Raw genomic sequence first — 21117 nt, 5'->3', positions numbered from 1 at the left:
GCAAATTAGACGGATAGGAAAATGTTATAATTTAATTCATAAATTTGATTGGAAACATTCTAACGTTGGGCATTCTGATGTAATACATTTAATTGCGAACATAAACATTGGGCACAGGGAGCACAAAGGATTCCCGTTTATTGCATTTTTACCACCAGCCCTAATGTGATGACATTATACCAGAGAAGCTCTCACCATTATCTTCCCCGCCAGTTCATTGTGAATGCTGTAGTCTATTTTATATCCAGCAAGCAAGAACAAGGTGCTTCTTTCGTCTAATATAAACTCAGCAAAAAAAGAAACGTCCCCTTTTCAGGACCCTGCCTTTAAAAGATCATTCGTAATAATCCAAATAACTTCACAGATCTTCATTGTAAAGGGTTTAAACACTGTTTCCCATGCTTGTTCAATGAACCATAAACAATTATTGAACACGCACCTCTGGAACGGTCATTAAGACACTTACAGCCTTTAGCATGCCTAAGGCCTTTCTACTGACTGGAAAAACACCAAAAGAAAGATGCCCAGGTTCCATGCTCACATGCCTTAGGCATGCTGCAAGGAGGCATGAGGACTGCAGATGTGGTCAGTGCAATAAATTGCAATGTCAGTACTGTGAGACGCCTAAGACAGCGCTACAGGGAGACAGGATGGACAGCTGATCGTCCTTGCAGTGGCAGACCACGTTTTAAAAACACCTGCCAAGTTTTCAGCTGTGCTAACATAATTGCAAAAGGGTTTTCTAATGATCAATTAGCCTTTTAAAATGATAAACTTGGATTAGCTAACACAACGTGTCATTGGAACACAGGAGTGATGGTTGCTGATAATGGGCCTCTGTAGGCCTATGTAGATATTCCATTAAAAAAATACCCACTTCCAGCTACAATAGTAATTTACAACATTAACAATGTCTACACTGTATTTCTGATCAATTTGATGTTATTTTAATTTTTGCTTTTCTTTCAAAAACAAGGACATTTCTAAGTGACCCCAAACTTTTGAACGGTAGTGTATTTTCTTTTTAATTGCTCAAAATAATTGCCCAAACGACTGGATGTACAAAATATTATGACATCCATGACTGACCAGGTGAAAGCTATCATCCCTTATTGATGGAATTCTGTGGAAATCTTCCTTTGGAATAAGCACATGCTTGGACAATAATTACATAACCAATAATCAACCAAGTTATACTATAGCTGTCTCTCTCTCCCCTTTCAAACTTTCATTTTCAATTAATTTGAAAGGCAACATTATTTTAACATTATGCTATAATGTAGCATAGTCCTACTTTCAGATGGCCTAGGTTTTTAATAAAACATTTTAGGAAAGGAGAAATGAGATTTGTTTGTGTCTGAGGTGCGCTGGTGGGTTTGATTGATGGGTCCTTTTAGGGTGTGTGTGTTCGCTAATTCTCACTATGTCCATTCAGAAAGTTTCCTAAAGTATCCCATCTTGACTCAATCTCTTATTAATATGAGAGGAGGGACAAATAATAGAACTGAAATGGCAACCTGGTCTCAGAGCATTTCTTATTATTCTGCATATAAATCCGAGACACTCCATTTATTAAGTATGTTATGTTTGGTACGGTTTCATAAGACAGATGGTTAAGACAAAAATGAAAGGAGGGTGGTTGGTCAGTGTGGATGGGTGGGTATATAGCGCGAACGTCTAGCAACCCAAAGGTTGCGAGTTCGAATTTCATCACGGACAACTTCAGCATTTTAGCTAATTAGCAACTACTTGCAACTTCTTAGCATGTTAAGTAACCCTTCAACCGTACTCCTAAACTTAACCCTAGCCCCTAGCTAACATTAGCCACCTAGCTAGAATTCGTAACGTATTAAACGTTTTGAAAATTCGTAACATATTGTACATTTAGCAAATTCATAACATAATATGAATTGTAATTCGTAACATATCATATGAAATGTGTAATGGACAAGCACAAACTAATGCCTACCATACAAAATGTAACATATACTAAATAGAGTGTCTCGGATTTACATACAGAATAATACAAAGTGCTCTGAGACCAGGTTGCAACAAGCACAACAAATTGTTAAAAAGTAAGCAATTTCATGATGATCACCAGGGAATTACCTCAGCAGGTCGTAACAGTTTTGTTTGTTGCCGTTCTTAAAATTCAAATTCTATATTGTGCCAAATTTGCCCCATCCATAACATTGTCATGGAAAATATTAATGTCGTTTCCAACAACCAACCAGCAACTGTGCTGTAAATCTGGCTGCATATTGAACATTGAGAGGCCAGTCTCTTTGGCAATGACAAGGAGTGTCAAGGAGTGGAATGTTAGCTAAAGAGACTGGTACACAGGCTATATGACAGCCTGTGCAATCTTTAAAAATATCAAGAAATCGAGTTGAAAATCTGCCTTTTAATAGCGATTTAAAAGGAGTGAGTTGGTTGTCTGTCTCTCATATCTAACATCCTGTAAGATGTCTGCAGAGCTATGCCTAGTCATCCAGCTGGCACAGACAGGCCACCCCGCGGTTGATCCAATGTTTCTGTGGCCGGTCGGAGGGAAGCTCGATAGGCATTACGTAGTTGGTGGAGTGGCCCGTGGTGGACAGGGTTCCGCGCCGGGCACTGGTCTTGTACACGGGACACACATAGATGTTCTCATGCAGGAACTTTGACATCTCCCCTGGCCTGAGCCAGATGATGGGCAGGGGGTCGAAGAGGATCTTGGGGAGGGACTCTCCTATGACCATCTTCTCCCGGTCCCAGCGTGCCCCTTCCAGGAAGAACCCCTTCACGTAGGCCCCATCATCTGGCTTGTTCTCCATGTGGGTCTCTTGCTTGGTCACCTGATAGAGACAGGGAAGTCATGCCATGCATTCACTGGACACAAAGATGAGGTTTACATTGTACTCCCTTACCTCAAATTCAAAGCCAATGAAGTCGATGGGGATGGTATACTTTCGGGCAAAGTTCTGAGATACTCCCGTGAGGAAGGACTGAGTAAAGTAGAACCCAGAGAGCCAAAAGACTGGTGGTGGCCCATTGTTGATCCAGTCCTGTCAAACACACCGCCCAACTCCCATGCATCAGTATTTGTGTTTATCAGAAGTATCAGTTTCACAGGAAACAAAATCCCTGTCCTCAAAATAACTTTAATTGAACATACAAACACATTTGAATGTGTATTGTTGGGGGTTGAGCAGCTCAGTACCCTCACTCTCTTGGCGATCATAACTGACCTGTAGAAACTTTAGCCTGGCGAGGAGGTCGGACACGTAGCTGCCCAGAGGCTTCAGAGACGGGTAGGACTTGGCCGACCACATGGTTGGCACCTTGCCCACCACCATACTGTTGAAGACGTTCTCCAGCTCAGAAGACATCACCACCTGACCCTTGAGTGCCTTTCCAATGTTTATCAGACTGATGCGTACCACCTGAGTTAACCTGAGGGGGTCAAAGCATCATTATCAGCATGTTATGAACACATAATGGCTAATCCCAAATTCCCCATAGCCAAAAAGGCCTGTAATGATTGTGTAGTAATGACAGTCTGTACACAGAGTACAAATCAACTGCTTATAGTGGTCATTAAATGTGGGACTAGTGTTGTAAAACTACCGGTAATTTACCAAATCTATGGCAAAGTTGGTAATTTATACTTAAATAACTTCTAGTGGATAAACCATATGGTTCAAGAGAAAATAGCTTAATTAATGAAAAAAGCATCTAATCAACAATGAAACTCTACGAACTATAGACTTTTTTTCACAACTGCCACCAGTTTGGCGCCACAATATTTACAACAAAGACTAATTGCAATAATAAAATAAGTAAACGTGTATAAAAATGTAAAGGATATTTCATACTGAAACCCTTTTATTAAACACCAATGTTATTGACTGAGTTGATGGGATATATTTAGGATAATGTTTAACAGCTTTGTCATTCTATTTTAAAATCTTATTTTATAGATATTACATGTGATGAAAATTCCATGTAGATAATAGGCAGAAAATACTGCACATCCAAAACCGATTAGTGAAAGTGCTGGAGGCAAAATGCTAAACTGGAAAAACAGGGGGAAAAAAGTCTCTGCACACTTCCAGTCAGATGCCCATTTATTTGAATAGAGGCTGAGCTTTCGGTCAGTCGACCTTCATCAGAGCATATCTCCACAAACAATAGTGAGACAGATAAGGCCACACAGAGGGCCAGAGATATTAACAGACACCTGTGATAATCTGAAGTATCCAAAAAGGCCACTAGTTGTAAACGTGATAAAGTCTATAAAATCATTGAACATTACCAGTAATATACCCTCCCTTTGCAACCCTATGTGGGACACAAAACATTTGACTTTGCTTTTAATCAATTGACCATAAGACTCCAATCACCATGGCCAGATGTAGAGTAAGTATTTTATGAGTGCATTCTATTGTGTCCGTTTGAAACGCTACACTTCCTGACGATATTTACCTGTTGAAGCGGATCAGTTCCTGTCTCAGCACAGTGTTCATGGACTCCTCATACATCACTGGGTATTTGTTAATCACCATCTGGATGTCAAAGTCTGCTGGCAGCTTGGACAGGATGTCTTCCGCAAGCTCATCAACCACTTCCTGTAGTAATCAAAGAGATCTAACTACCAGTATAATAAATTCAAAACAATTGAAGCTTTTGTACAGAGCTGACATATCAGGGCTTGTTCTGAGGCATCACAACTTCTTATCCACATAAAGTGCCGGGCTGTGAGAATGTACAGGTTTTGATCACACAGAGAAGTGTCCAGTAGAGGTGAATATTTTCCCGGTATTTTACAAATGTTCCATCCGGAGAATAAATAAATGTTCTCCTAGGTAGTAAAAAAACGGAAGTGTCGTTAAAAAGCGTTATAAAGCATATAAATAAGCCTCTCTCTGGATTTGATTAGAGCTTTGATTTAAAAAAATTCAGCCCTGATGCTACCTGAGACTGATGAGATACATTAAATCCACTTTATGAGCCCTACATTAAAGACATTTAATAATCCCAAACTCAGAAAAGCCCAAATGATTGTGCCGTCAGCAAACAAGAGCTTCCGTCCCTTGTCGAATAGTCTATTGATATAAGAAATGCGAGAACAAGTCATGTCGAGCAAGCTACTCTAGTCTAGCTTTTCCTGCACGGGACTCCCAAGAGCTAAGGGGCGTTTTTTTTTATGGAGAGAGGCCAGCAGAGCACAGGTGCGTGCGTATTGCGCAAGAGACATAAGTTAGAAGCTTATTATGCATAACCCATCATTAATTAGCTGAAAATAAGGCTAATACTGAATTGAATGTATTGCCTGAAAGAGGTAGGCTAGGACATCTATATATAGGGATATATATCAATCTAGAACAGGATGATCTATTTTGGATACGATTTGAATGGAGTTGATGGAGGCAGAGAAAGACTGCGTGAGATTGCTCGCACTTGTATAGATTTAAAGCCACGGTATTCAAGTGTTATGCTGTTTTAAAACTCTGCAGCTTCAATTAAAAAAAACCTCATCTTTACAATTAAGAAATAAGGTGACCCCCGAAACCCAGGTGGAGATGGGTAAATTAGATGCGCATTCGGTCTTTATATTTCTGTATTACAGGCTTTGCTGCAGCAAATGCAGGTTTACCTGTCACAAGAAAATGACCATGATGACATGATAAGTCTACATGTATTGTGAACTGTGCTCCATACTGAGATGGGCTGTCTGTCCCCACCCTGAGCGTTGGTGATTCATCATGCAGAGGCCATAGAGAAGCCAGATTTAGACTTTGCATATAATTTAACAGTTCCATTTCACGCCATGCTGTTCATGTAAATAATTTATAATTTACCGGTTTCTCAGTTATTTATCCTGGGAAAAGGGAGTGGTTTTGGACAGTAAATCCTGGTAAATCTCAGTAACCGGGTTCCCGCCATTCAACCCTAGTGTCCATTGTCCAACTAACCTGAGGGGATTTAGCCCCGCCTCCAGTCTGTCTGGGAAGTGTCAGCAGCACTCCATCCAGCAGCTGATTGGTCTCCTGGTTGTCCTTGGTGATGTCAGCATTGCTGTGGAGTCCAAACACGCCAGGTTCCGCCGCGATGGGTAGGTTGCGGATGTAATCAACATAGGTCTTGAAAAGACAAACAGTACAAATTCGTTCAAATCCAATAAAATGTTACTTGTCACATGCTTCGTAAACAACAGGTGCGGACTAACAGTGAAATGCTCATTTACAGGCCCTTCCCAACAATGCAGATAGAAAGAAGATGGAGAAATAATAGAAAAGTAAAACACATAATAATAAAAGTAATAGATACACAATGAGTAACTATAACGTGGCTATATACAAGGGGTACCAGTACCGAGTCCATGTGCAGGGGTACGAAGTATTTCAAGTAATATGTACATATAACTAGGAATAAAGTGACAGTAAACAGTAGCAGCACCGTATGTGAAGAGCAAAAAGGGTCAATGCGGATAGTTCAGGTAGCTATTTGTTGAACTATTTCACAAATTATTTAGCAGTCTAAATGCCAATTTATGCTTGACCTGGCAATGTGGTCCAGAGGCTCCAGACAGAGGGTGTGACAAAATCTAAGCAGATACCAGGAGACTGCCCCTAACCACAGATCTAGGATCAGATCACTCTACCCCCAATGCACTTCCTGACCCCTGAATCATTAAGGCGACAACAAATATCTGAACCTTAAGGGCAACTTTATAAAAATATCATTGTCTATGGATATGACAGTCCGCCATCTTGTATGATAAAGATATGATGGAGGTGACAGTAGTACCTGGTACGGTCCGTGAGGGGGGATATAGTACATGTCTCCCTCACATACGTGGTAGCCCTCCTGCTCTATCAGCTCCCTGCTGTAGAAGATGGACAGGAGAGACACCAGCAGACGCCTGTCCTTGTCGTCCGTCACCCTGCCACCGTAGTTACACTCACCTGAAAGAAAGAGAAAATGTGTCTGTCTTCCACTAGTTCAGAGAATGAAACAGAGAATGAACCTCTTTTATTGCTGTGTGATACAGTCCCTCTCTCCCTCTATACCAATCCACACAGCTGTGTCTGAGAGCCTCACCAGTTAGGTAGGAGAGGGCCTCCAGAGGAATCTCCTCATACTCATCCACACAGCTGTGTCTGTGAGAGCCTCACCAGCTAGGTAGGAGAGGGCCTCCAGAGGAATCTCCTCATACTCATCCACACAGCTGTGTCTGTGAGAGCCTCACCAGTTAGGTAGGAGAGGGCCTCCAGAGGGATCTCCTCATACTCATCCACACAGCTGTGTCTGTGAGAGCCTCACCAGTTAGGTAGGAGAGGGTCTCCAGAGGAATCTCCTCATACTCATCCACACAGCTGTGTCTGTGAGAGCCTCACCAGTTAGGTAGGAGAGGGCCTCCAGAGGAATCTCCTCATACTCATCCACACAGCTGTGTCTGTGAGAGCCTCACCAGTTAGGTAGAAGAGGGCCTCCAGAGGAATCTCCTCATACTCATCCACACAGCTGTGTCTGTGAGAGCCTCACCAGTTAGGTAGGAGAGGGCCTCCAGAGGAATCTCCTCATACTCATCCACACAGCTGTGTCTGTGAGAGCCTCACCAGTTAGGTAGGAGAGGGCCTCCAGAGGAATCTCCTCATACTCATCCACACAGCTGTGTCTGTGAGAGCCACACCAGTTAGGTAGGAGAGGGCCTCCAGAGGAATCTCCTCATGCTCATCCACACAGCTGTGTCTGTGAGAGCCTCACCAGTTAGGTAGGAGAGGGCCTCCAGAGGAATCTCCTCGTACTCATCCAGGAACATCTGGATCTGCGTCATACTGATCCTCAGGTCAGACTCATTGAACTCATACGGGATATTCCAACCTTGGGGTGAAATGGGAAAAAAACAAAAACAATGACAAGATTTTACCCTTTAACTCAAGTTATAAGAGAGGATATTCAATGCGGTGACATTATTCGTTCGTCATGGCGTATACTGGAGGAAAATGTGTTTCCCCAGAGAGAGAGAGAGAGAAGGAACAAGAAAGGTATTGGATGAGGGAAAACACCAAAATACAATTTCAGTGACTGGAAGGGACAAACATTTTGTTTTAAGAAAAAAGGGGTAAAAAGAAAGACAAGAGAATCATAGAAGAGTGTTAGTCTCACCTAGAGGTCCGAAGGTCCTCCTCTCCTGCACCAGAGCATGGAAAAAGCAGAGACCAAACAGCAGCTTCTGCCACGCCTCCTGTTTCTTGGAGCTGTTGAAGAAGGCGGGGTCGGAGATGGGGTCGCTGACGTAGGAGCGGAACAGGTTGGCCCTCATCCCCTTGGGCGGCTCGTTGGTCATCTTCACCCCGTTCTGCAGGATGCTGACTGGGAACTTGTCAGACGGGTAACTGGTCAACCACAACCTGTGGAGTTAGCAATGATAGTGTTAGTTTACTTTGTTGCTCTTGGTTTTATTTGTAGGCAATACAAATGTATAGGATCATAAGCAACCAGAGTATTACCAGGGTATTACAAATCAACTGCCTGGCCAATGGCTATAATAGATAAAAACTCCCCCTGCCCTGCAACGGCTGACCTAAAGGTGGGGTTGGTGTTTTCGGGGGTGATGCCCTCCTCACAGATCCTCTCCAGAGCGGGCATCCAGCTGGTGCACAGATGACAGTTCTGTAGCACCACCCAGGTGCCATCCTTGATGGCAGCATTGATCATCAGGGCTGCGATGGGCCCCTGGCCCTGGCCCAGGGAGATGGTCTGGGTTTTACTGCCCCCCATTTCAAGGTCATCAGCAAACTTTAGCAGACCTGGAGACCAAAGGAACATTTAAGTACTGGTATGAACTTTTAAGCACTCAAAAATCCAATCAGATGTGACCTCTTTAATGCAGATGTATAACAGATGTATGTAAAGTTGGTTAAAGACTAGTTAAGTTTCTTATTATTTCTGAATAATTTCTTGATGCATCATAATTCAATAAGTTAAGTGAGCAGGACACAAAAAAAACAAATAAATATCCAAAACCTAAGTTAAAGCACAGAATACAGCTCACAGGTATCTCTAATGAATTACCCGCAGTGGGATCAGATCCTGGAGAGAGCACAAAGATGAGAGGAGAGCAGCAGTTGGAGTCGTTGTAACTCCCGGCCAGGTCGAAGGTCGGGGGCTCAATGTAGCTGCGCCCCATGTTGTCCACAATGAACTCTTGCACCGCCGGAACCAGCTTATCCGGCCTGAAGCAGCGCAGCACCACCATGCGATGCATCCCCACCAGTATCCTCCAGCTGTCAGGCAGCTGCTCCTCGTGAGGCTTCCCTGAATCGTAGATCTTCTTCCACTTGGGAATGTTGTCTCGGACGTGCTCGAAGAGACCTTCTAAGTTTGGCAGCTTGGATGCTCTTACGATTTCTGACCAGGACTTGTCGGAGAGCCACTCAGGAGCGGGGTTGGGGTCGGGGTTGTCCAGAGTAATGCCACCGGTGAGGAGGAAGCGCCAGATGGTGTCGTCCACCTGGCCCTTGCCTTGCATGATGCCCACAGTGAGGAGCAAGGAGAAGAGCAGCTTGTCCTTCTCGAAGAGCGATCGGCACACGTTGTTATAGATGCTGATGGTGAAATGCTCCACAATGTTCTCGATGCGGGTGGCCAGGTCGTCGCTCTTCAAGCTCTGGGCGATGGACTGCAGGTAGAGGTTGATGAACCAGGTGAGCGAGTACTGGTACATGGGCTCTATGTTGGCCAGCTCCGAGATGCAGAAGAACAGGATGGACGAGTGCTCGGCCACAGGCCGGTAGCCCATGCGAGTGTCGTCAATCTCCTTCTCTGTGACACTAGCAATCTTCTGCTTCTCAGAGATCTCCTCGGACAGCACCTTGGAGGAAGACAGGACCTTGATGGCTGTTTCGTCTTCTAGGATGTTACCCTCTGAGGAAGACAGGATTTTGAGGATTTTATCCTCAATCTCCTTCAGCTGCTTGTTGTTGGCGGCACTCTCCAGGATCAGCTGGTTCTTCTTCTCTTCTAGTTCTGGTTTCTCCTTGGCGGCCATAATGCCCAGAAGCTGGTCCTCCAAACCCAGTGGGGTGATCATGAAGTTGAGCAGGCAGACTTTAACCGCCACCTCAGGGAGGTAGTGAGGGCTTCTCAGGCTGGTGGTCATGTAGAAGAGGAAGTCTTTGGAGTACTCCACAATGTTCTCTCCTAGTTTCATGTACTCTACACCTTGTTGTCTGAAGGTCTGTTTCAGCAGGACCGGTTCCAGTACTGCATCAAGTTCTTCTCCAACGTTCTCCAGCAAAACAGGGGTACCGAACGAGATGGAGTTCTCCAGTGTTCTCACATAGTTGCCGTCTGACAGCTTGATGACAGCCAGCTTGTTGGCCTTCTCCATGTTCTTGATCCACTTGTTGGCCTGGCCCTGCGGGTCGATCATGAGGGGCCAGCGGCGTGAGTTGGACACGATAATGCCGTTGTCAGTGGAGAAGGAGTCGACGGGCAGGCCGGCAATCTGCCATGCCCGGATGGACACCTGGTTGCCAAGGGTGTTGCTGAGGGTGAAGTCCTCGGAGCATGGCACCTTCTTGGCCTGGCAGAGCAGATGCCACTCCCGCTGGCACTCCACACGGTAGTCCACGGTGAAGGCCCCCAGGTAGGACACAGTGCCGGAGGAGAGGAGCACGTCGCCTGTCAGGTTGGTGTACCTGATCCCCAGCAGCCGGGCAGCCTCCGTCCACCTGTCCTTCTCCCCACCCAGCCCTCCAATCAGCTGCTCTGCCCTGATCAACTTCTGGGAGCACAGCTCAATGTTTTCTTCCAGGTCTTTCTTTTTGTTGCACATGGCCTCAAACGTGTCGTTCAGGTCCTGGAGCTTGTCCACCACCTCCTTCAGCTCAGCTCTCTTCACTGACAGCATCTGCATCTGCACCCCAAGCTCGTCCTCAGCCTCCTTCAGCTTCTCTATCTTGGGGGCCACCACTTTGGACACACGCTCGTACACCTCCATGGCCCGCACCCACTTACAAAGGCCCTCACAGGCAGAGGAGACGTTCTTGATGATGGAGGGCTGGAACTCGGGGTTGTCGATGAATTTGTCACGGATCTTCTTGATGTTGGCGGCAGCGATGTTGTCTTTGTCATAGGCTTTGAGGTTCTCCAGGAACTTCATGTCTCCCAGGAGCTTTTTGGAGGGGCCCCAGAAGTCCTCAATCATCTTACCTGTAACACAAATAATCAAACATAGAAAAAATACATAATTAAGCCCATGTTCTTTCAAACATATTTACAGAAAAGTATCTGCTTTCATGCTTTCATCTGTGTAATTTAATATTACATAAATGATCAGTTTGATGATAAACATTTAAACTAGGGCCCATACAGTACATAAAAAAACCCACATTATTTTAATATTTTTTAATTTTACCCCTTTTTCTCCCCAATTTCGTGGTGCCCAATTGTTTTTAGTAGCTACTATCTTGTCTCATCGCTATACAACTCCCGTACGGGCTCGGTAGAGACGAAGGTTGAAAGTCATGCGTCCTCTGATACACAACCCAACCAAGCCGCACTGCTTCTTAACACAGCGTGCATCCAACCCGGAAGCCAGCCGCACCAATGTGTCGGAGGAAACACAGTGCACCTGGCAACCTTGGTTAGCGTGCACTGCGCCCGGCCCGCCACAGGAGTCGCTGGTGCGCGATGAGACAAGGATATCCCTACCGGCCAAGCCCTCCCTAACCCGGACGACGCTAGGCCAATTGTGCGTCGCCCCACGGACCTCCCGGTCGCGGCCGGTTGCGACAGAGCCTGGGCGCGAACCCAGGGTCTCTTGTGGCACAGCTGGCGCTGAGTACATTACAATTAGTGTCTCCTTTACAATGCAATGAGTGCTTACCTGAGCCACCAGGATCGGGCTTCCTCTCTGGCTTGATGCCTTTCATGATGCAGATGGACTCCATGACCAGTTTGACCAGACCTGGAGGGTTTGACATGGACTTGACCACTGTGATGTCTGAGGGTTTCAGGGTGTCCAGAGCTGACAGGGCAGCCTCAAGGGCAGGCATGGCCTCCGCCAGGTCACCCTCACACTCATCCTGAACACAAACAGCAGGCAGTCACTCACTTTTAATATAGAAACTACTGTCATATGTCAACATTTTCATCCTTGCTGGCAGTTCTAATATTACAGATACCAAGCTAATTGTAATTTGAATGTGCAGCGCCAAATATGTAATTTACAGTATATCGTCTTTATAATTCTAGTGTGAGTCGATCTGAATGATACAAGGTGTTGTAAAGTGACAGTGTAGACATACCTTTATAGCTTTGGCTGCTGCAGCCGCGTCGTTGGCAACCTTCTCATCTGCCAACACCAGCTCTTTCTTAGCATCCACCACTACTGTCTCCTTCTCAATGTTGACCATCATCTTATCTGTCTCAGCTGATGTCTGGATCAGCTCTGGCTGCAGGGCGGTCAGCTCCTCCTGCATTATCGATACCTGTGGAGCCAACATGGAGTGGAGTCATTCAGATGGAAGGGGCAGAGTGTTTAAGGCTTTTAACATAATTTTAGTCAATTTAGGAACTTTACAATGTGAGTTTTTGCTCTTTGTATTGATTAATTAGGCTTTATTGTATGTTAAAGGGTTAAAGCTGCAATATGTAACTTACTCACATAGAAATGTGAGTTATAGATCTGCAATTCTCATTAAAAGCAAGTCTAAGAAGCGATATCTGTTCTATGTGTGTTATTTCTATGCTTCCATTCCTAAGTTTTGTTTAAACATATTTTACTTTCGGTTTTGCACACCAGCTCCAAACAGCTGAAGATTTTTGTTATGGAAAATACATTTCACAGTGTTTAGATGGTACAATGATTCTCTACTCTATACTTGTTTTGTCACATAAACAGAAATTCACATTTTAGCAACAATGAAATGGTGGACCAATTTCTGCACAGTGCATCTTTAAGAAGGGACACCGAGGCCTCATAATTCCCACAATGGGGATTGTTCTGCCAATCACATGTCAAAATAGGCCATAGTTATCTGTTAACTCTGTACCAAAGCATTGTAACTCAGCAAATAGAAATGGGCCTTATGTAAGTAGACTTAGTTGACTAAACTATCCTACCTGAGATGCAGCAAAGTACAGTTTCTCCAGACCCACAATGTAGCGGTTTCTCTGAGTGTCCACCTCACTCCTCTTGGAGTTGAGCAGGACCTTGTATGTGAGAATGAGCTCCAGGTAGGATGTGGGCGTCACATAGTTGTGTCTCCTGAGTTGAGAGAAGTACCTCTCGGACAAACCTCCCACGCTCTCCTGGAAGGTTTTACACATCTCCACCACACTGAGAGACACACAAATCACTGACTTGGTAAAACAAATCCATGAAATGGATGTCACAATAAATTGACAAGAAGGGTCAAGCTCATATACATTTCCATCAAGTGTGTGGTCATCAATTTGCAGAAAGCTGAAGAGAAATTGAATATTAAGTACCTAGTCTGTTGACTATTAGCTAGTCCAGTAGCCTACCATAGATTACTAGCAGCCTAGCAGCTAATAGCTATTTCGTAGCTTGTAGCTAAATCTACAGAGAGAGACACTCTAGCTGGATGTTATGAGTGTATCAGTTTCTTACTGTAGCCTGATGTTGTCCTCCAGCTCCACGTCCTCCAGGAACTTGTTGGCCACCATCTCCAGAGCGTCTTTAGGCCAGGCCTGGAACCAGTCGATGGTGCAACAGTTGATGAGGGAGGGGAACATCCTCAACCGGTTTCGGAAGGCGTCCCCAATCGGGCTCATTGCTATTCCAAAGACAAACACCATCACTATTTGGACATGAAGACTCTTAAAGCAAGGTAACTCTAAAAGCCACAATGGATGTGGGATTGAAATCATCACAATTACCAGTAAGGAGATTAAGTATGGGGGGTAACCTGGTAATAATACTAAATGTATGAAATGTTGAAGGTACCCACCGAGCACAATGTGAAGGTTTGCCTTGACACGCTCGATGAAGAAGTTGTACATGGAGAGTGGCGTGGCGTCGATCTTCTTGCCCTCCATGCGTGCGATGCCCTGTACCTTATCGATGATGTCGGCCCGCTCGTCGGCTGGGAAGATGTTAGGCACGTCGCCTGTGTTGAGCAGCATGTTGATGTCCTCCACAAAGGCCTCATCCTTGATCTGGCTGTCATTGAACAGGAACACCATGTTCTTGCCCTGCAGGCCCGCCTTCAGCATCAACCGCTTTAGGTCGTCGCGCCACTCTGACACTCCGTAGTTCTTGGTGAATAAATTAATTCATGATTTGGACTTATGGACTTATTTCCAGACTTTCATGGACTTTATCAGACGGGTAAAAGAATGGGCAGGACTGACTGTACTTTGGTCACTAAAGGTGCTTAACATACAATCCAAATGGGAATACATATAATAAATACAATATACAAATGGAAACCATCATCAAGACTACACAAGATACGTAGCCTAATTAGCATGACCTCGAAAGTCAAAGAAAACCCTTACAGTTACCCATGAGTACTTCTCAGAACCTTCTTTCAAACCCTCCCTCTGGCCCTGGGATTTAGAGACAAACTTTGTGACTTCTTACAGCTGAGGTAAGCTACCAACCCCCAACCTCAGTCTGTGTCTATTGTCCTGATGCAGAAGGACACTTCACACCTATGTGTTAGGGACCAGGTTGCTAGGGAACAGAGTCAGCTGACCCGGTCAGCCAATCAGTGGTCTAGCCTGTGGTTGCCACCAAACGCGATGCCACAACGGGCCTCCCTTCACACGCCCAGGCCGGCAACAACCCGGTCTCCACAGCTCCGGTCGCCAGTCCTCAACCAGAACCCCACTCAGTCCCATCCAATGCGCTCCAGTCAGCCAACCCAACGACAGAGGTTCAGCTAGACCAGAGACTGCGGGTGCCCGAGCCTGTCCTGTGTCGGCTACTGAGGCCCGAGTTGTCCCAGAAGCCGGCCGAGCTCCACTCCACACCCCAGCCGGTGCCAATATGAGCAGCATCTGAGCAAGACAAGCCGCTGCCAGTGTTGCAGCCTGCCGTGAGACCAACAGAGCTCAAGGAAGTCGAGACGTTGCCAGAGCTGCAGCCCGACCAGCAACCACCAGCACTCAAGCCTACTCCACCTCTACCTGCATACTGCCAGTCGGATCTGCAGCCACCGGTGCCCGAGTCATTACCACAACCGAAACCTGAGGACACACTCCTGCTAGTGTCTCTCCTGGACCAGCCATCACCGGACTCAACTCCATTGCTGGTCCCTACACTGCCTGCTGCCCTTGCAGACCTGCTTGGCCTGAGCCTGACGCGCAAGCCGACTCGTCAGACAGAGTCCCAGTCGACGTCCCATCCAGAACTAGAGCCTCCAGCACCATGTCCTCTGGACCTGCAGTCGGCTGACCTGACACACTATCTGGTCTCAGTATCCACTGCCGTTCTCGAGAACCAGTCAAGCCCTGAAATGGGCGCATCGCCAGACCCAGCACCAGGTCCGCTACCCGGCACTGTCCTGGACCCACCGGCCGACTCAGCTCCAGTCCTGGGTCTGCCATCTATTCTTGTCCCAGAACCAACACCATCGTCTAACCCAGCGCCAGTCCTGCCACTATGGCTCTCATCGGCCCATGTGGGCAGAAAACGCCACTGCCAGACCCACAACCATCACTGGGTCTGAGGCTTCATACCACCCTCAGGACACCGCCTAATCCGGCAGCAACCCTGGATCTACCGCCCAGACCAGATCTAGGCCTTCCTCTGGGTCCGGAACTGGATACACATCCTGCCCCCTTGGGAGAGCGACCACCCAACCAGCACTCTCGCCCTGAAGATGCCTGGCCCACCTCGTTGGGACGATCTCCTCCACCAGCCTGGACACCTCCAGCAGCACCGGCATGGACCACCCTGACTCCTTCTAGACAGCCCAGCCTCACAGACCCTATGAGCACCTTGTCCCTCACTGGCCGCTCCATCCATTCCACTGAAAGGGTGGCAACATTTTGGGGCGGCTGTAGAAAACCGTTACAGTTTCCCATGAGTACTTCTCAGAACCTTCTCTCTGGCCCTGGGACTTTGTGACTTCTTATTTTCTGACTTCTTACAGCTGAGGTAGGCTACCAACCCTTTCGACCTGAGTATTTTGACCTGTTGCAGAAGACCCTTCAAACCTATGTGCTAGGGACCAGGTTGCCAGGGAACAGAGTCAGCTGACCCAGTTAGCCAAAGTGCCTAGTCAGGGGTTGGAGACCCAAGTCTGCCATTGAACTCTTTAGTTGTTTCCAGGAGGGCAGGTTGAGACAACCTCTATAAACTCCTGTCCTCCAGCTCAACTCACATCTAAACCCTTTCCAAATGGAAAATCCTTCATCTGGACTCAATGCCTGGTGTTTAGAGCATTGTTGACCATTAACCACTACACCACTATCACTACCACTACCACCTGCTCTGTAAAGTAATGTGTCTGTTTGGGGTGACAATAAAGTGTGGATTGTATCCCTGTCTCCTGCTGGTCATTATCAGTCCTCTTACCTATATATTTAAACCGGCACCTCTATCGGAGACCAGCACATGGTGGCGCTATTTTTCACGAAGCACATTAACCTTCATAGTTTTCTTGATCCAGTTACCTTGGTTAGCTCAATCTGGAAGAGGTCGTAATCGTTGATGAAGGTGCCCAGCTTGGTGGCGCTCTGCCGTCCTGAGCCACCGATGCCCACCAGGAGAAGATGCCCGTTGTCCTGCTTGAGCACACGGCAGATACGCGAGATGTGCTCGATGGCAAACTTGAACATGACGAGGGACATGGGTGCCTTGCTGATGTTGTTGAACTCGTCCAGGTAGTAGTCCATGACGTTGGTCAGAGCGTGCAGGTCGGTGATCTCGTCGTAGGCCTTGGCATCCGAGTCGGGCTTGGCGTAGTCTCCAAAGAACAGGCTGCGGATTGTCTCGTCCACAACCTTGCCGCTAGGCGTCAGGTGGGTCAGCAGCTACATACAACAGGGGGCAGTAGAATGGATTTAGAGTAAATAACATGTGCATTGCCCTTGAACTAATAACCATTAGACTAAGTTCAATTCAGTCCCTTAAAATAAATCCCACATACACTAATGCAGAAGCCTGACAGAAGATACATGGTAAATCTTCGAAAGGCAATGATCATCCAACAATGAAGAACTGTGAATGTATAAAAAGGGTCATGTGGAACTTACCTTATCCATGGTCTGCTTGAAGTAGCCGGAGGTTCTCTCCTTGACAATGTTGAAGAATGTCTCTCTGTCCTCGTTGTCGATGAGGCGGTCATAGAACACACGGTAGACCTCATGGATCCACAGGCGGATCAGCTTGTCTCCCTCCTGCTCACACAGAAACAGATCATACATAAATGATATATATATTTGTATTTTTATAAGGTAAATTATTTAGTAAACAATTTATATAGAAGTTGTATAAACGTTAACTATGAGCTGTTGTCGTCTGGCCTTGCCTGGAGGTGCGTGGGTGGACTGAGCAGCACCCCGCGGATCACCCTGGCAAAGTCCCTGAGGTTGAAGATGTAGTGGGACTTGGAGGGAGTGGGCAGGAAACACTCCATGGCATCCTGATAGACAGCCATGGTGGCCTGCACCATGATCTTCCCCAGTCTGGACAGACAGACAACATACATATTCATATTCAGACCCCTTGATTTTTCCACATTTTGTAATGTTATAGCCTTATTATAAAATGTATTAAATTGCTTTTTTTCCCCTCATCAATCTACACACAATACCCCATAATGACAAAGCAAAACCTCTGGCTCCGGCTGGGCCACTCAAGGACATTCAGAGATTTGTTCCGAAGCCACTCCTGCGTTGTCTTGGCTGTGTGCTTAGGGTTGTTGTCCTGTTAGAAGGTGAACCTTCGCCCCAATCTGAGGTCCTAAGCGCTCTGGAGCAGGTTTACATCAAGGATCTCTCTGTACTTTGCTCTGTTCATCTTTCCTCGATCCTGACTGGTCTTCCAGTCCCTGCCACTGAAAAACATCCCCACGGCATGATGCTGCCACCACCATGCTTCACCGTAGGGATGGTGCCAGGTTTCCCCCCGACGTGACGCTTGGCATTCGGGACAAAGAGTTCAATCTTGGTTTCATCAGACCAGAGAATCTTGTTTCTCATGTTCTTAGAGTCCTTTAGGTGCCTTCTGGTAAACTCCAAGTGTGCTGTCGTGCCTTTTACTGAGAAGTGGCTTCCGTCTGGCCACTTTACCATAAAGGCCTGATTGGTGGAGTGCTGCAGAGGGGTTTGTCCTTCTGGAAGATCCTCCCATCTCTACAGAGGAAATCTGGAGCTCTATCAGAGTGACCATCAGGTCCTTGGTCACCTCCCTGACCAAGGCCTGACCAAGGCCTTTCTGCCTCGATTGCTCAGTTTAGCCGGGCGGCCAGTTCTAGGAAGAGTCTTGGTGGTTCCAAACTTCTTCCATTTAAGAATGATGGAGGCCACTGGGTTCTTGGGGACCTTCAAAGCTGCAGAAATGTTTTGGTACCCTTCCCCTGATCTGTCCCTCGACACAATCCTATCTCGGCGCTCTACGGACAATTCATTCGACCTAATGGCTTGGTTTTTGCTCTGACATGCACTGTAAACTGTGGGACCTTATATAGACAGGTGCGTGCCTTTCTAAATCATGTCCAATCAATTTAATTTACCACAGGTGGACTCCAATCAAGTTCTGGAAACATCTCAAGGATGATCAATGGAAACAGGATGCACCTGGTCTCAATTTGAAGTTTCATAGCAAAGGGTCTGAATACTTATGTAAATAAGTTATTTCTGTTTTTTTAAATCTACAAACCTGTTTTCGCTTTGTCATTATGGGGTATTGTGTGTAGATTGATGAGTAATTCATTTTATTTAATCCATTTTAGAATAAGACTGTAACGTAACAAAATGTAGAAACAGTAAAGCGGTCTGAATACTTTCCGAATGCACTGTAAGTCAGAGGTCAGAATGTATTCCATTGAGTGAGCTGATCCATTGGTCGCACATATAGGCTCTCTCTGTCCTTTCCTCAACAACAGAGATTGTTGGTTACATAAATTGTTGGTTACAAGCCTTTTAGGGGCCATTTGAATTGAACAGATATCATTTTCCATTTCATTCCTTTCTTTAACAGATATTAATTCATGTCTCTGTTCATCACCAAGTTCATCACTCTAAAACATAAATGGGCCTTAGAACTGCATAGCCTCTCAATTCTAGGTTTGAATACCTTTAAGACATCTCACCTATAGAAAGCAGCATCAAATCCCTTGCCAAAATGCCAGTCGGTAATGGAGGTGAATATCTTGCTCAGCGTCTCATGGTCAAAGGAGTCGATAGAAACAATATTCAAATGACGAGTGAAGCGGCCTATGATTTAAAAGAGAAACTAACTGGTAAACTTTTACAACAAAATGATATGCACATTGAGAAAACCTACCTACTTGAAAGGTAAAACAATTTATGCATACCAAATCACTGAAGCAAAGGGTCTTGTTCAGAGAATTTTTTTTTAAATGGAGAGCTAATAACACAACTTTTTCAATAAGAAACGCAAATTGATGTGCCTTACTGAACACCACCCAGTACTGAAGGGCAAAGAAAGAGTACCTGTAATGTCATTCCTCCCCCCACCAGGGGGTCCCATAGCGGATACAAACAAAATGTCCACAATGTCAATCCTGGAGGTGTCCTTCTTGTCGTACCAGTGGTAGTGGTCGATCCACTGCCTCAGCAGCTCGATGGGTGGCTGGGCACCATAGATCTCCTTGGCAGGCATGTTGAGGTCATCTGATAGATCAAAGGTCACTAGGGTGAATCTCAATTATATTTCCTTGATTACTCACATCCTCTCTCCTCACCCACTTTTTAAAATGTATTGGAGAAGAAAATTCAAGGTTCCTCCCCTCTGACCTTCTTCAACAATGCGTTTTGAGCAGGGGAGAACGACTGCCCCCTCTCATTAAAGCCACAAAGTTCAAAGCTGACCGTGGTACTGCAGGCATTGTTTGCAGAAAACAGGATCCCCCATTATAGTGAATGGGAAAATGACAATCTTTGTGGATAATCTTTGTGTAAATAAATGAACGATTCTAAGACAATCATGGTACCAACAATTGCTTCTATTACACCAGATGTATGTCCTTGAACCACACAGAATAAGTTCTAAGGATAATTTAGTTGCTAATTGCAGCCTGCAGTACCTTGGTCGGCACTCGACTTGAAATACTCAATGAGAGGGCGCAGCACTAAGCTAGCCAGCAATGTCACTTCCTGGAGTAGCTCAAACTGCACATGTTATGTATCCATGAGATGCCATCTTAACCAACTTTTTTGGCTTCAAATGCTCTATTGAGTCTTTATACGGATTAGGGTGCCATGTCAGACGCACCTGTGTTAAGCATTGAGTAGCATGGGCACAGTAATGTGCACCACTGAGTGCCCTACTCATGCCTTACCCACGTAGACAACACACTTCTTTCCCATGGGTGGCCCGAACACGCCCTTCCTCCGGCGGTCCAGCTTGCCCATGATGATGTCCTGGGTCTGGTTGGCTGAGGTGCGTGCCGAGAAGTTGATGCAGTTGGGTGTGTAGCGCTCCTTAGGAAGCTTGAGCAGAAAGCTGTTGTTGATGACTGACTTGCCCGTGCCGGTGGGCCCCACGAACAGCATGGGCACCTCGTGGGCCAGGTAGGTCTGCAGGAAGAACAGCTGACGGGCTGTCTCCATGGTGGGGATGATCAGGTCTGACACCTAATAGCGGGAATAGAGAGAGAGAGAAGGGGAATTTTAGTTAAAGAGCATGACAACCTGGTTACTCCCATTTGAACCCCTCCAATCACTAGTAAACTGACAAGGAGAAGAGAGATTTTACAGAACATGGCCACTCAGTTATAGCTCCATTTGACCCCGTCAAGCAGTCACCCTCTAAGGTAAACAACTGACATTGGCTCCAGCGGCAATAGTGGACTCCTCCTTGGTGATGGAATCCATCCATGTATTCCACTGCCCTGTGCCCTGCTTGTGGAAGTAGTAGTCATAGATGGTGCCTACAGAGGAGGGGAAAAAATGAAAAAT

The 21117-nt window shown here is 46.0% G+C and overlaps 1 protein-coding gene across 1 annotated transcript in view; it reads right to left on the bottom strand.

Moving 5' to 3' along the window:
- Positions 1-928: 928 nt before the first annotated feature.
- The window catches only part of dnah3 (dynein axonemal heavy chain 3), a 51318-nt gene continuing 31129 nt past the window's right edge, over positions 929-21117 (bottom strand). The window contains exons 40-61 of the mRNA XM_020453258.2: positions 20986-21089; positions 20499-20793; positions 19651-19830; positions 19287-19410; positions 17502-17658; positions 17227-17370; positions 16645-17004; positions 13971-14277; positions 13631-13796; positions 13120-13336; positions 12303-12485; positions 11882-12080; positions 9064-11205; positions 8573-8798; positions 8155-8399; positions 7753-7869; positions 6793-6950; positions 5958-6125; positions 4468-4610; positions 3231-3435; positions 2910-3047; positions 929-2837 (exon numbers count right to left, since the gene is read on the bottom strand). Coding sequence (XP_020308847.2) covers positions 2484-2837; positions 2910-3047; positions 3231-3435; positions 4468-4610; positions 5958-6125; positions 6793-6950; positions 7753-7869; positions 8155-8399; positions 8573-8798; positions 9064-11205; positions 11882-12080; positions 12303-12485; positions 13120-13336; positions 13631-13796; positions 13971-14277; positions 16645-17004; positions 17227-17370; positions 17502-17658; positions 19287-19410; positions 19651-19830; positions 20499-20793; positions 20986-21089 — 6332 coding nt within the window. The 3' untranslated portion in view covers positions 929-2483. The remainder of the gene's footprint in view (positions 2838-2909; positions 3048-3230; positions 3436-4467; positions 4611-5957; positions 6126-6792; positions 6951-7752; positions 7870-8154; positions 8400-8572; positions 8799-9063; positions 11206-11881; positions 12081-12302; positions 12486-13119; positions 13337-13630; positions 13797-13970; positions 14278-16644; positions 17005-17226; positions 17371-17501; positions 17659-19286; positions 19411-19650; positions 19831-20498; positions 20794-20985; positions 21090-21117) is intronic.

Source organism: Oncorhynchus kisutch, linkage group LG20 (assembly GCF_002021735.2).
Source record: "Oncorhynchus kisutch isolate 150728-3 linkage group LG20, Okis_V2, whole genome shotgun sequence".
In the NCBI taxonomy this organism is placed as follows: domain Eukaryota; kingdom Metazoa; phylum Chordata; class Actinopteri; order Salmoniformes; family Salmonidae; genus Oncorhynchus; species Oncorhynchus kisutch.
This window is presented reverse-complemented; position numbering and strand designations above follow the sequence as displayed.